Source organism: Cloeon dipterum, chromosome 2 (assembly GCF_949628265.1).
Source record: "Cloeon dipterum chromosome 2, ieCloDipt1.1, whole genome shotgun sequence".
NCBI classification, from domain to species: Eukaryota; Metazoa; Arthropoda; class Insecta; order Ephemeroptera; family Baetidae; genus Cloeon; species Cloeon dipterum.
Genome location: NC_088787.1, coordinates 18,048,061 through 18,063,079, shown reverse-complemented (window position 1 = coordinate 18,063,079; position 15,019 = coordinate 18,048,061). Strand labels below are relative to the sequence as shown.

The following is a 15,019-nucleotide window of genomic DNA, read 5'->3' as shown; positions in this document are numbered from 1 at the left end:
CGGATTGCCTATCCATGCAGGCGGTGGCGGCGGGCGAGCGGGCGGGCGAGCCACCACCGAGCAGGAGTGTAATCTTTGGCTGCTGCAGCGCTTGCCCACACGCCGCTCGGCTCGGAGCCACCGCCGTCGAACGTCAGTAGCAGGAGATTTTGCAGAGGTTGCGCCCGCCCGCCCGCCCGCCTTTCCGTCGGCCGCTTGGCGAGATGCTCACCCTTTAACTGGCCTGCTCGGCAGCCGATCGAGGAAGGAAGAAGCATCCCCTGCCCGACGGGGCGCGCCTGCTGCTCAGGCTTATCTGTCCGTGTGCTGGTGCTGCGGCTGCCGCCGGAGGATGGTGAGTTTCGTCGATCGTCGCCCCTGTGCTGCTCATTTTCCTCCGCACTCTCCAATATCGTGTGCCGTGTACACGAAGCGTTTTTCCGCCATCGCCACCAGCCCGGCGGTGGCTTGATATCTGCCGATGGTGCTTCGCTTGCCTGGTTTCGTAATAATATCCACAGCTGCACACTTTCGCATGCAAATTATTTTATCAGCGAGAGCCGCGGTCACGCGAAACCGCCGGGCCGCTGATTTCGCAGCCTCAAATTGATTCGGGGCTGTGTGATTCTTTACGCTGGCGCGCTGACGGGCTGGAAATCGGGTGTTGCTCCCGGGTGCCAACAATTATTTATTATTTGCATGTTGCTTGCGCTCGCCGGCCTGCATGCCATTATTACCACGATATAGGTCGGTTATTAAACGCCACGATAAGCGCCGGAGAGCACGGTGTTTGGTCCAGGAAAACTCTCTGGCTCTAGGCTGCTGCCGCTGCTGGTTTATGACCCTATCGTAGTGTGTAACAACCTGTTTTAAACTTTAATTTCCTCAGCCGTCGCTCTCTGTGTGCTTAAAACGCATCTCCCGTGCACGGTAAAAAGAGCTAAGAGCTGCTTTTTAAATAAAAAGCTCAGCGTTTTTTTGATTGTTTTAAATAGTTGATGCGGCGAGGCGGAGTGTCCTTTTTATCGCGCGTCTGCATATACGCTTATTTAATTAAAACGGCTCTGCTCAGCATCAGCGCGAGGAGCCTGCTGCTGCTGTATCAGTGTCACACTTTTTATCAAAAATCCCTGCTGCATTTGAGCCTCTTTTGATTGGTTTTGCTCGCGCTTTGAATGGCGTACACAAGCACACCGCACAACCTCGGCCGTTTTTGTTCACAATTCACACCACACTGCACGTTTTCATATCGATTTCGAATTTGTTTTGACAGCATTGATTTTTTCATTCCGCCGAGCGCTCGGCACACGGCGCGTCGGCAGAACAAAACCGTCTCGTCGAACGCTGCCGCTGACTGCTTTTTTCATCTGCTCTCCCTTTAGTACACACAACCAGAGCTCGTTTCCTCGATATGTGATGGAACGCGGCGCGTTCGTTTTAATATTCACAGCGCCGCGGCTCCGTGCCCGTAATGACTGGAATAATAAAAAAAGGAGGAAAGTAAAGTAAGAGGGATTCAAACACTCGTACACGTTCGTAAAATATTTTCGCCGGCAATTTGGCGGCTATTATTGCTTTTACGGCGGAGAAAAGAGTCCGCGCGTCGGACGCGATAATAATTCTCGGTGTCGAACATCATGCAATCCGCCTTGTGAGCGAAAAAAGAGTACATACAGGAAAAAAGTGTGGAAAGAAGAAGGAAGAAGAGGATACGTGCAGGTACAAAGCCGCAGAGCGGCAGAAAACGTCAATTATAATGTGAGCAGTATGATCCGGCGGCTCGGAAGAGCAATATTCCGTCCACGCGTGCTTCTCCGCACTTGGGCCCATCGCGATTATTGACACTTTTCGGGCTGACACTTTTTTAATGTAGTTTGTGCAGCGCGCGCGTCAACCCTTGCTCTCTCACTCCCTCTCGCTCAATTTTCACTCGCACGTCGTCCGTTACTGCCTGTGCCGTGAACGCGCACGTCACCGGCAACAAAACTCTCTCGCCCTTGCTTTTCGGTCATTTTTCAAAGTCATTGTTTCATTTCGGCAAACGAGCGGCATTTTTCCGCGCGCCGATTTGGGCAGCGGCCGAGTGAGAATGGAGGGAGGGTGCAAGCGAGAGGGTTGAACGAGAGAGAGAGAGCCTCACAAACACACACAGATGAGAGAGAACGAGAGGAGAGAGAGAGAGAGAGAGAGAGAGAGAGAGAGAGAGAGAGAGAGAGAGAGAGAGAGAGAGAGAGAGAGAGAGCCAGTCTGGTAGCGTGGAGCCAGAAATCGATTCAGCTCCTTGCTAACCTCTTCTCTGAACAGAGTTGCGCCACCCACATGGTGACGTCACAGGTTCACCCCGAAAAACAAAAATCCGGCGAGCCAGAAAAGCGCGCGGCGGCAGAAAGGCTTGGCTGGCGGAACGGACCTTTAACCGTGAGGCCGGTGCGGTGCTTGTTGTGTTTCTGTCTCGGCCAATTAGCGGATCATGGGCCCCCTGACGCCCCCTCGACGACAACCGGCTCGGCAAATTGGTCGGCGTCGAGTGTGATTGATTGAGTCGGGGCCTGGTGTGTAGCGATCGCGCGCGCTCTCGGCTCCGCAATTTGGCTCGGGTTGATTTTGGCAAGGCGGCGACGGCGGTGCGGTTGATTCAATTAAACCGCCGCCGAGCCGACTTAATTTTTCATTATCCGGCCAAATTTGGACCTCTGCACTCGAGGCATTCGCAATGAAAGGCTCACTGCTCTGTGAGTGAGCTTTGAAGCCTCTTTTTCGCCCCCGCGCCTGCCCGAATGCTCGCGCTTTTTGTCTCCTATCGCCGCCGCCGCCGCTTTCCTCGTTTAATAATGAGAGCCCGAGCACGCATAAAAGATAATTTACTCCCTGATGCCGAGAATATGCCTTTGTTGTGTGCGCGGATTTTGAATACACTCGACCGCGGAAGGAGGGTATTAGACCCGAATTTTTGCGTTCCGCGCACCGACTCGCTACGCAATTTCACATTGTTGCCGAGGCTTATAGGAACACACGTCCCGCGCGCGTTTCATTTTTTATTCCTACATTTTACTGCAAAGTTTTCGGGTGGCACGCCGTCGCTTCTCTCTCCCTCACACGCAAGTCACAAAGGCGCCCTTCTTTTTTGCAATTTATTAATAAAAACGTTGAGCACATCCACATAAAAAGCGGGCGCGGATGACAAAGGGTTATAAAAATGTCAGCACGCAGAAGATTCTCCTCGCGTCCCTGTGTGTGTGCGCGCGCGCTATTATTACTGCCGCTTTTTGCAATTATTCGCCTCTGTAGTTTTTCGCTTCTTTCAAAGAGTGTTGTTATTATTGTTATTTGCTCGAAAAAAGGCGGCGAAAGCGAACACATCTAGCATGAGCCCAGCTTGACTGCCTGCCTGTCTAGCTGCTGCTGCTGTTGAATAAATAATATGCGCCGAAGAAAATAAACACAGAATTTTGTTGAAAATCATGCATGCACGAGCTGCCGCGCGCGCGAGCTCATTTTTTCCCATCATCAGCACGTACGTAGCAGTCGAGAGCGCTCGCAATACACCAAGAAATCAAATTTACCGTGTTTGCCTAGTTTCCACGTGAAGATAAGCAGTGATTCCGTGCAATATTGTGCATCTTTCTTCATGCATACACATTTCGGCCGGTGCAAAAAGTGTTTATAAAGCAGCGAGGCGTATTTGATTTGTCGTTGTTACTGGCGCAGCGTGGCAAACATTTTTTCCCAGACCACGCGGAAAGCAATCATGGGCGCTGTTTGCCGGCGCTATTTCGCCAGTTTGCAGTTTTGCCTTTGGACCCATATTGTATTTACAATTTCGGCCACGAGGAAGGAGAGGACAATTTTTACAGAATGCTGAGGCATGGTAAATTCGAGTACCTCTTTTTTGTTAGCATTGGGTAATCCGCACATTCTTTTGTTAAACCGTAGCTACCTCTTTGTTGCTTTTTGTGCAAACAACAGAAAAATTCTTCATTTCGAGGGGAAATTCGGCAAAAGCCTCGTTCTTTCAAACACATACACTTTTATTTGGTAAAAACTCTCGGTGAGGGTTTTTTTTGTGCAACATAATTATTACAGTGTGCTAACACAAATACTTTAATTACTTCCATTTCGTTGAACAACAGGTTTATAAGAATTTAAATAAAAATTTCGCTGTGAACATACTTGCTCTTAAAATAAAACTAGATAATTGTTTGAAATGATTGCAAAAATCTCGGAACAGTTTCTGCCTTCCACTCTAATTAGATTCTTCTCACTTTAATCACCTGTTTTTATGCGTTTTCGTGTCCTAAAAATTGATTGGCCTAAATTGTTAAATCAAAAAGCCTTCTCTCTGTATTGACTAGACTTGTTATCTTTTCAAGCAATAAATGCAATTAAAAAGCAGCCCGTTAATTTTAATTAAATTTGCTCTTTGAAATATACATCAGTGAATTCTGACGTTCGTAAGTTTGATCACAGAGAAGAGCACGTGACGCACAAAAGCCTCATCACTTTGTTTATTCGCTTACGCAAATCTAGCAAGAATCGTCGCGGTCTGCTCTGCTAAATTAAAATAATTATAAAGCTCCACCAAGTGAAAAAGTTCTTTTCCCCGTGGACGGGAGAGGAGACACCATATTTTTAACGAAATCATTTCCGCCTGGCCTGTTCCAAGGCGCACTTGGGGCAAAAGAAGCGCACGCAACGACCAACTCGCAGTGGGCTGAATTTTGCAAAAAGCGGCAGCAATGACGCTGGCAGAAAAAGGGTTGGGAGCGGTGACAATTTTGCTCTCACGTCGTCATTTCGACGAAGGGCGTGCTCTCTGGCTCTCAATTCACAAAAAGCACCAAAGGCGGCGGCAGCGGCAGGAGCGCTCCCACGTCTATTCTCTGCTCTCTTTTGCTCTTGGCGATCTCGAAATGATTTGCTTAAAAGTTTTCCATTCGTTGGCTAGCAACCGGAGCTCTTAACGATCTCCTTTTCTTAACTGCCAATGTTTGTTCAATTCGAGGCGTGCGGTGTTCATATTCCTCTCTTTTCGATAACCTTATTGCCGTTATTGCTGCATGCAGATTCGGATCTGCTCGTCGCGTGGTGTTTAACTTATATCTCGGCGCGCCATAGCCGCTCTTGCTGCGCTAAACGATTTTCGGGCGCTGCGTGTTTGCCAATTATCCTTACATGCTGCAAAAACGAGTGGAAGTGTACAGCTCAGAGAAGTCCAATATTTGCCTTGTTCTTTATACTACATTTTGCCCCTCTTTTTCTCTATCTCGCTTTCCTGCGTCTCCTCGAGTCTCTCGCTCTCGTATTTGTCAGTGTTTTTCTAAATTAAAGCAAAAAATAGAACAACCAGAGAACGGTTAGTTTATTTTCCCGGCGGAGTCTTTGTCGCACCAGCGGATAAAGTTCTTTTAATTTTTCGCTCTGCAGAAGCCGCCTGTGCTGTTGCCGCTGAAAATCCAATATTAATTTCTCATTTCTTCTTACGGCTAAAGTCTGTCTCCTCTCTCTCGCTCTTGATTTGTGGAGACTGTGCAGCGCTTTTGCAGCAAGCAGCGAGTCAGAAAAAAACGACTTATTGCATCTGTAGATACAGACTCGGGGCCGGCGCAGAAAAAATATTGTGTGTGTGTGTGGAAAAAGTGGAAGCTGAAGTTGTTGCCCGATACTTTTCTCCGACGAAGCTGGCGAGCAAAATATAATATAAATTTCCAGCACTGCGCAGCGAGTCGAGAGCTGAGGGCTCTTAAATCTAGATAAGCGTGGCTGATATTTTACTTTTATGATTGTCAGGAAAGTATCTTCGGCCTGGAGCAATATCAGCAGCAGCACTTCGTTCGCAGAGTGCGCTGCGAACGGCAGTGTGTACACACTTTCGACGGCTCACTCGCTCGTGCCGGATAATCCTTCCATTCGATTTGCGAAATTACACGGAAATTTTGCCACTTGGATGAGCCACGTCGTCAGAGGACGAATTGTATAATCATTAACGCTGCTTGTCAGCCTGCAGGAATCGAATGTAGGCAACCCGTATTCACGGATGACAAACCGGTTGCATAACTCTGTACTTTCCAGTCACGCGTATTTTTCCACACGCTTGCTCTTGGCGGCGATGCGGTGCGAGGAGGAAAGGTTCAAAAGTAATTGGTGTATTATGTCGTCTGCCTGGTGAAATATTCAACAAAGTGCCATACTGATGTGCTGGCTTGCGAATTCCTCTGGCAATCGTCAACCTGCTCCCTCCTCGGTGCACCGTGTGGCGGCATGTTGAATTTTTAATTGCACGAGTGAAATGCACAGCGGTCCCGCCAGCTTTCCGAATGAATTATTTAAACGCCAGACTTCATTATTCAAAGAGGATTCTTCGCCCTCTCTCTCTCTCTCTCTCTCTCTCTCGCGCGCGCGCGCCGAAAAATGGCCGGTTTATGCTGGAATGGATGCGTCGGCAGGCCCAATTATGCGGCTCTCAACAGGGTGTGCGGTGCGGTTCGTCACATTATTTTCGTGTTTCAACTTCAGAACGCCTATTTTCACCCTAAAAGCGAGCTGAATCGATTTTGCTCCATGAAAAACTATGCTGCCGGAACCGTGGCTGTTCTTTGCGCTCAATTGGACCATTTAATATTCAAAAACCGTCAGTGGGCGACTCTTTTTCGGCCAAAACGCGCGCGCCGCGCGCCGCTGCCCGGGTGGCTACACCTCACGCTTGTGCAAATAAATTTCTCGCAAGAACAAGTAGAAAGAAAGTAGTCGGCGATTTCAAAACGCCCCGCAGCCTGTTATCTCGAGCTTTTGTGAAAAGCAGCGTCGCCAAATTCCTGCGCTGCGAGGCGCGGGCGGGCGGGTGGGTGAGCGGGTGAGCGGGCGGTCTGCTGAGTGAGTTTGGCGAACAAACTAACTTGGTCGGCAGCACCCGGAGCCAACTTCTCCCGAGATGAAGCCAATCGCGTCTCATGCGTGTACTTTGGGTGTTGCAGGTGGCGTCGGGAGGCGCGACGTGTAGCCCCTGCCTCTTGCGTCCCGAGCCTCGCCGCCTGCCCTGAATACAACATGGGCTGCCTGCTGCTGCTACTGGTGACGCTCTTCGTGGCCGCCGTCGCCCTCGGGGTGCCGCTCACCACCACCAGGGTCGTGCACACCCACTCTGGAAAGCTGCAGGGCTTCGTGAAGAAGGTGTCCACCGGCTCCTTTACCTCCCAGTCGCTCAAGCCCGTCGAGGTGAGTTTGATTTCCACAAATCAATATCTTTTGACTTTTAAATTATACAGTGTTTATTGACAAAAAATTTAATTCAAATTCAAAAGGCTTAATTTCCAAATAAATTTTGACAGAATGTCACTGGCTGGAGGACAAAACTGGCATGAGAATTTTAAAACAGGAATTAGTCTTTACTAGCCGATTTCGAAGTAAAATATTTTTTTTCGGGTTTTACTGTGGGATAGTTTTGGAAAACTTTAAAACCTCAATATCTTATCTATAAAGTTAGGTTTGATTTGGATTACTTTCACCAAGCCCGATTGAACTGACACCAAATTTGATGTTCTACCTAAAGGTCTGTTAATTTTGGTTTATAATCAATATTTTGGCAATGAGCTCAGATTTTTGAAATTTTGACACTGCACTCAAAAGTTGTATCATACCATGTGTGAGCTTGTGTGAAAATTTCAGAGTGGTCTTTTTTCGAGATATTCTACTTCGCACCGGGAAAAAACGAACTGTTTTGCTTTTTTTGTGTTATTCACATAATTTTAACTCCAAATCTCGGGTCGTAACCATCAGAATTGCAAAAACTACATACTGCTATAGACCTTACTTGACTTCCCCTGGCCTACTGAGTGGTTTAGGGGAGAGTGCTAAAGCTCTACTCTATGTGAGTTATTCTAAAGATAGAAGGCAAAGAGGGAAATTTCGGAGAAGAAAATGGTCTTGCACATTATCGTATTTTTTGTACTTAATTGTTGCCTCTGATTGTACCTTAAGAGGGGTTTGCCATGAAATAATGTCCCATTTGAGGTTTTTCTTTGAGAGCACATGAGAGCGGTAAAATAAAAAAATCTCGGATATTTGACACGTTAATTTCCTGTTTTTGTATGTTTTTCATAGTTTACTTGCTAAAAAAGATAAAAAGCATTTCAGGAATAATCTCACGTTCACGATCAGTTATGTTAGTATTTTAGTATTCTTATATTTAACGACATTTAGCTTGTTTTTATCTTTATAAACGTGATTTGGTTTAAAACGGTTGCGTTTGGTCAGATTAGAGAGGAAGTTTTCAAAGCTGGCTTTTATGATAACGCCCAGAGATAACTTGACAATTGTTGTGCTTGCGTGGCTTGAAAATTAAAATGGTATCACTGGCTCTCTTAAATATTTAGATACGAGATGAAGTTGTTTTTAAAGAAAATTCTTTTGATATTAGTCATGTTTCTGTCATTTCTTCTGGTTATATACATTGCGATTTTCATCATAAATACAGAAAGGAGCACTCTGCAATCCACTGGGAAATGAGAATAATTTTCATGCCGGGACACCTTTTTCATTTGAATCGCAGATGAAAGAAGTGCAACCTGTATAATATACTTTCTCACCCTCGAGACATAGTTCAAAAACAGATTTTCAGATCCTTTGAAAAGCTTCCCAGGATTAATGGAGATTAAAATTTCATATCTTGGATGTTGTTGATCGCATATTCGCTGGATTAAATAGCTTGTAATTAACAATGATCACTAGTTGAGCGTGTTATTATACATTTATATATGCACAATATACACAACATCAAGAGAATTCCGCACAAAAAAGCATTGATCTGGCTAACGCGATTTGAATACATTGTGCAAACAAGAGCAGAATTTTCCACTGGCTTTAGAAGAGTGAATGAAAACACAAACAAGCCGCTAGTTAGCCGTATTGCGATTAAGCAACATCAAAGGGAGTGAAATTATGACAAGCTACTTGCGGAGCGCACAATAAACATACGGCATTAAATTAATTGGAACGAGAATTTGTTTGCAAATAATCGAGTGAACGGGAAGCCCGTCAGCAGAGCACACAAACCTCTGACCGAGGAATTTCTCATTCTCAAGTGGCTATCAAGTTGCGAAGCATTTGCGGAATGCTTCCACTCTCGCTGCGAACAAAACCAGATTGCGCGCCTTCAATCCCGCCAAATTGGCCGACAGTAAAATTCGATTGTTCGTCAGATTATGACGTGAAATACAATGGGGCTTATCGGAGAAAAAGCACGCGCGGTAGGAAGGTACGGAGCCCGTTTGTATCGCGAGGACCAAAAAAGCAGGCGCGCGGCGTCTTTTCTCGAGTTGTAGACGCTCTCGAGCGAGAAAATTGCTCTTCCGATATGTTTGTGCGAAGTTTGCAGATAAATCGGCCGCACCCCATACAACACTCTCGAATTTGTGTTTCCTGCCGCAGCTTAACTTTTTGCACCGTCCGAAGACGTCCAAATGAAAAATGTAAAAAGCTGCAAAGGACGCCGGCAATAAAGAGCTACGAATAGAGGCCATTTTTCCAGCAGCTTGGAAAGTTTCGGCCACCGAGAAAGTTGCCCTTTGCAATCGTGCGTCGCTTTGGGTGCATTAATTTTGCACAAGCGGACACGACACATTTGTCCAAAGTCCCTTTACGTGTAACTCCTCTTGTCAAGGAAAAAATCATTCCGAATAAAAAGACGGTCGGTGCTGTCCTTTGAAGTAGCGTGTCGGCCGCCAGTCGTCCCGCCCAGCTCTGTAAAAAGGAACAACTGTCACGTGTCAACCTGAGGAAATAAATCCCCCGCTTGATAGATCATCATTCTCTCCGGATCAGCCAGTGAGCGAGATCAAACAACCTTGCCGCGTTGAAAACTCGATTGCTCCCTAGCTGAATTATATGATTTTACGAGAGCCTCTTTGCTCTCTCTGACTTTTATACTTATTTTTTTTATTTTAATTTTGTGTGTTCACGAGTCGGGGCAAATTTGATTAAGGGCACCTTTTTCAAGATTAAATCTCCGCCCCGTTCCGCGCACGCCGCGGCGAATTGAAACTCGTGTTATGTGTTGCTGCTGCTGACATTAATAGTCTTTTGTTTCGGTTCCCACGCACGGAATGTCTTGGCAAATTGATTTTCTGCTTAATTTCGCCCGCTTTCTGTGGCGAACGCCCGGCGGCTGCCAGCACGGGAATTAGTGGCAATACGCCTTAATGACGTTTCGCCACGAAAGAAATCGCACCAAGTGTCGCCGATAGAGCTCGAATTGGTGGAAAAAGTTGATGAAACCGAGGTCGGCTGCAAAGGGATCGATCGCTCTCAGATAAGTGAGCGGCTTTGCTTTCGTGCGGTAATCGTCTGATGGTTCCATTTATATACAGACAAAAAACGTAAGAGGCTGCAAAAAGTCGACCCGGGATACCGGCCTATTTACTGTTTTTTGTTCGAATTCACAATTCGAATTTTGCGGCATTGATTAACAAAGCGATTGATTTGCGGCAGCTGCTGACTTTGTTCGCTCGAACACACAAACAAATGCGGCATTAATATTAATGAGGCGGAAAATAAAACCAACATAATACGTATAATTTCGTTTGTAAAACACCGACAAGTCACGGAAAACGCGGTGACCGCAAACAGCCGCAGGTCTTGAAAAAGAGCCGCTTGCTTCGCATGTTATCGCATTAAAAAATGCCAATATCACTATCGCCGCCATTCATAATGTGCACTAGGGCGAAATGAGAAACATTTGCATTCGATTAGATTGGAACACCGCCCACGAGTGAGGCTCTGCCAGCAGGCCCTGAATATTTCATGTGTGCGTGGATTTGAAAGGTGTAAATATTATAGAACGTTTAGAATCGCCAAAACGCAGACCAATTAATCTTCAATATAAAGTAATTGCTCCAAAGCCATAAATCTACATAGATTTATTGATTTTTCCTAATGACGTCATTCACGCACTCTATTTAAACTATAAAACAAGCTAAAATAAATTTCAGTAGATTTTTACTCAAAATTATACTCTTGCATACACTTATATATGTTTACTTATTACATATAACTCCATATTTGTGCTCATAGAAGAATGAAAACAAGCTCACTAATTAGAACATTTTTATTTGGAGCAAGCAGCGGAGATGGTACTGCCACCCATTTGTGGATTTCGGGCATTGCAGCCCTGAGTATGTATATCTCGGCTTTAAATATTTAAAATACTTATTGGTTAGTGTAATGAACGCTTCGTAAGAGATGTACATAGGTCAGTTGAAAAGAAACGGAGTCAGCTGAATTGCTCAACTACTTGTTAAAGACAAATCATCAAGACAATTGTGAAATGAGTTGGTACCAATTGGCGTCATGATAGAGAGTTTAGTATAAATAATACATATTTTATTATTGTGACCGCATTCAATCGGAATGAAATGGGGCTTTTGCTTGCTGGTGATGTTTATAGTGAATATTTATAGCAATTATTCGGAGAGGATAGTATGAATATTTAATTTAATTAAAAATTTAAAAGAGTGAATTACCCATCGAATGTTCTGGAACGTTGAGGAATTTATAATGAAACGCTGGAATGCACTAGTAAACGTATCTAAGTTCTTTTACAAACAGTAGAGGATTATCAAACATGGTCGAGAAAGCCGGAAATAAGGCAAAAATCAGGGGTGGTTTCGGGAAAAATTTTAATTGATAAATAAAAATATTTTTTGCGTACTGAAAAAACTCGGTAACGTAAAATATTCATAAAAAGTGGTGCAATAAAAACCCTGCACAGCACTCGAGCCAAAGCAGTAAATTATGATGCAATCTTGTAAAAAGCTCCCCTAAGAATCCACCTGACTTTCGAGTGGTGGCCCTCGGGGCTAACAATGACGGACACTTGAGAACCCGGCTTCCACCGCTCGGAAAACACGCCACGAATGAAAATCGCAACTTGTTTCAGGTGTTCCTGGGCATTCCCTATGCGATTCCTCCCGTCCGCGCGTACCGGTTCAGTCCGACTCGGACACCGCTGCCTTGGGACGGCGTCAAGATGGCGGACACGATGGCGCCGGTGTGTCCCCAGCGATTTCCGGACATCTCCAACGAGACGGTCAGCCTAGAAAAAATGCCCAAGGGAAGACTCGAGTACCTCCGTCGGCTGCTCACCCACCTCCAGAACCAGAGTGAAGACTGCCTTTACCTCAACGTGTACGCTCCTGCCCAGGGTGAGTTATTTGCTTAGAACGACGCGTCGCTTTAGGGCGGACGAAAACTGAATGCGTTTATTTTCCTTTGTTTACCACTCCAGACAATGGTGAAGCACAAAATTGACCTGCAGGTGCGAGTGCGAGCTCTTGTTTTACTCCAACTCGCTGCACTTTTGTTCCGACTAGAGATTTTAATTTGGTATAAAATTAGACTTCCTTTCTGCGATTCCTACTGCAGAGAGCGCTCGCAATTAAGAAAAAGTAATTACTTACCCTGATTCGTTATAGAATGCAAGCACTGTCTGTAGTTTTCCTTTTAGAAGTTTTATACTGTTGTTAAGTGCTGAAGGATAGAACATATTTTTATACAATTTATGGCACTTCTCTAAGGACCTCTACTCGTGTTTATCAGGAAAAATGAATCCCCGAAGCCTTAACACAAGTTTATAAGCGTACATGAGAGAGTTCATGAAGATGCTGTCATCAAAAAATCTCGCAGTCTGCAGACTGAGCAAAATTTTCACCACTTGATTTTCAAAGTGGTTGCCGTGCAAAGAGTGTTAAATGTAGCTGAAATTTTATCCGTGTTTCATAGCTGCTATGCAAAGTGCAGCGTACCTTTCTGCATGCCGAACGTATTGGTTTGCTGATCTGGAATTTATCGGTAAATTCCTGCTGCCGAGGTGTTTAATAAAATCCGGTAGCGATAAATGCTGATTACAGCGCAGTTAGCACGTCCACCATGCTGGTTTAGATTAACACCGACTTTGTACCTCCAAAGTGACAACAGGAATTATCGTCAAGCGTTTAAATGGCCGATAATGCGCACGAAAGTTAGTAGGAAAAAAAATCAAAGGTTTTTATCGCATGCTGAGCGAAAATGAATCAGCATTTTTTCCGTTCAAGTTTTTTTCATTGAGAAGCCACTCAAAGTTTGTTGAAATTAAATCCGAGCACTTTCCTACTTAAATAGGAAGGTAAATTAATTTCCTCCACTAAATAGTTTCAGCTTACAGCCTGAGGCCTTATAGTTCATGAGAATTAATGCGCACACGCTTGAAAGTAAATCAGGAAATTGACCTAATTTTCATTGAGGAAAATGTGCGGATTTAATTTCAAGTTAGTTGTTGTTCGCGTATTTGAATCGCTCGTCTGGTCAGAGAGTTAATTTAAAAAATTCTTCGGGGAGCAGGAAATGTAAAAGAGGCGACTTTTTCAACTCTGGCAGAGCTCGCAAGAAGTGCCCTGCAGGATATCGACCGGCGCAAAAAATTCCACCAATCTAAAACCCACAGTACAACTTGACCCTCCTCTTCTGGACGGATGCAGCGACGAGAGCGCTGTTTAAATCTGTGGGAGAGAGTGCGTGTGGCATTGTTTGTTCTTGCTTTTAATTCACTCGCAGGCCCCAAAAACAACGCGGCGTACGCCTCTTGCATCATTTAGCTGCTGTGTCGTAAGCTCTTGAGCAAATTTGCCGAGCAAATTATTTACCCATCAAGGTGCTTCGTCGTCGTAGTAGTCGTCTCTCTCTCTCTCTCTCTCTCTCTCTCTCTCTCTCTCTGCCTTGCTGCTGTTTGCTATCAGGCAGGTTCCCCGGCAAGGAGGCTCAGCCGCCGGAGGCAAAAACCAGGGGGCTGCAACATTTTTTTCTGCTACGTCCTCATTCCACCCCGGAGGAGAGAATTTTTTGCCTTGCTTCGGCAGTTTGGGGTGGTGCTGGTTTGAATATTCATGAGGGCGTGTTGTTAAAGAAGATGTTGGCGCAGCTCTGATGCATTTTTAAGTGTTGGGACACGTCTCTGGATGCGGCGAGCAAATTCTCATCTCATCATTTTTAAATTTTCTTCCCACTTTCCGGCGAGATTTGCATCAAATTTTCACCGCTATGAGAATCAGCAGCGGCCCTTGTTTTGCACTCTATTATTCATGTCTCGACGGCACCTGCAGATCTTTTTATACATCTTATTCCCCGTGCTGTGCCGTCGGCGTCACTGCCGGCGCGCGCCTTCTTCATTGTTTCCGAGATCAATTGCATTTGAAAGTATAATTCTCGAATTTGGCCGCATGGTCAGCTTTAAGGGATAAATTATTCATGCCATGTGAAATAATAACCGAGGAGCAGTCCCAACTGCATAAAAAAACGACGAACTTTAAAACGCAAAATCTCGCGCAGGAATAACAAGAGGGGTGTTTCGGAATTAATGCTCGGCGGGAGCTCTGGCGTCAGGGCGAGAGCGACCGCTCTGCTAATTGAATTAGTTTTAATGCCTCGGGAAAAGGGAAAATGTTTACAAACGAGCCTGTTTAGGAGGGACCTGACTGAAAACATGTGGTTTCCCCTAATGAAGATGACCTCGATTCGAACGAGTTTGCCAGTATCTTGAAGCAGTTTGACTTCAAATGACGTCATTTGTACATGTTCAAGGACCTCCCAATTAAGCTGGGAAAAGAAAGTTAAATACAAGCCAATTAATTGAATGTAAAGAATTTACTTTTTAGATAACATCTGAAGTTAATGAAAACCACTTCAATAATTGGTTAAGAATACTTTTGAAATAATGCCTGGGCATTAACTAAATCTGTTTTTGAAGGCCATGTTCGTTTATTTCCCTTGCATGTCAACTGCAATTATAAACTTCTTGTTCCGTGCAGATTTGTCGGTTTTAATGAAACGGCATGTACACTAATCAATTCTGCTTTGGTGAAAAAAAGTTAGTGGAAGCGTGACATGCGATTTACGCTGCACCAATGTGAGGTAATGAAGTGGTAAAATTCGAAAAAATTCGTTCCCCATGAGTGACCGGCATCAAAAAGCAAATAATTCGAGCTCACAATGCAGCAGCAACATTCCAGAGGCTGAA

The 15,019-nt window shown here is 45.1% G+C and overlaps 1 protein-coding gene across 2 annotated transcripts in view; it reads left to right on the top strand.

Moving 5' to 3' along the window:
* Window positions 1–27: 27 nt before the first annotated feature.
* The window catches only part of LOC135935565 (neuroligin-4, Y-linked-like), a 32,569-nt gene continuing 17,577 nt past the window's right edge, over window positions 28–15,019 (top strand). For both annotated transcript variants that reach the window (XM_065477999.1, XM_065477998.1), the window contains exons 1-3: window positions 28–334; window positions 6,951–7,191; window positions 11,909–12,173. In XM_065477999.1, the coding sequence (XP_065334071.1) occupies window positions 7,024–7,191; window positions 11,909–12,173 (433 nt within the window). In that variant the 5' untranslated portion in view covers window positions 28–334; window positions 6,951–7,023. The remainder of the gene's footprint in view (window positions 335–6,950; window positions 7,192–11,908; window positions 12,174–15,019) is intronic.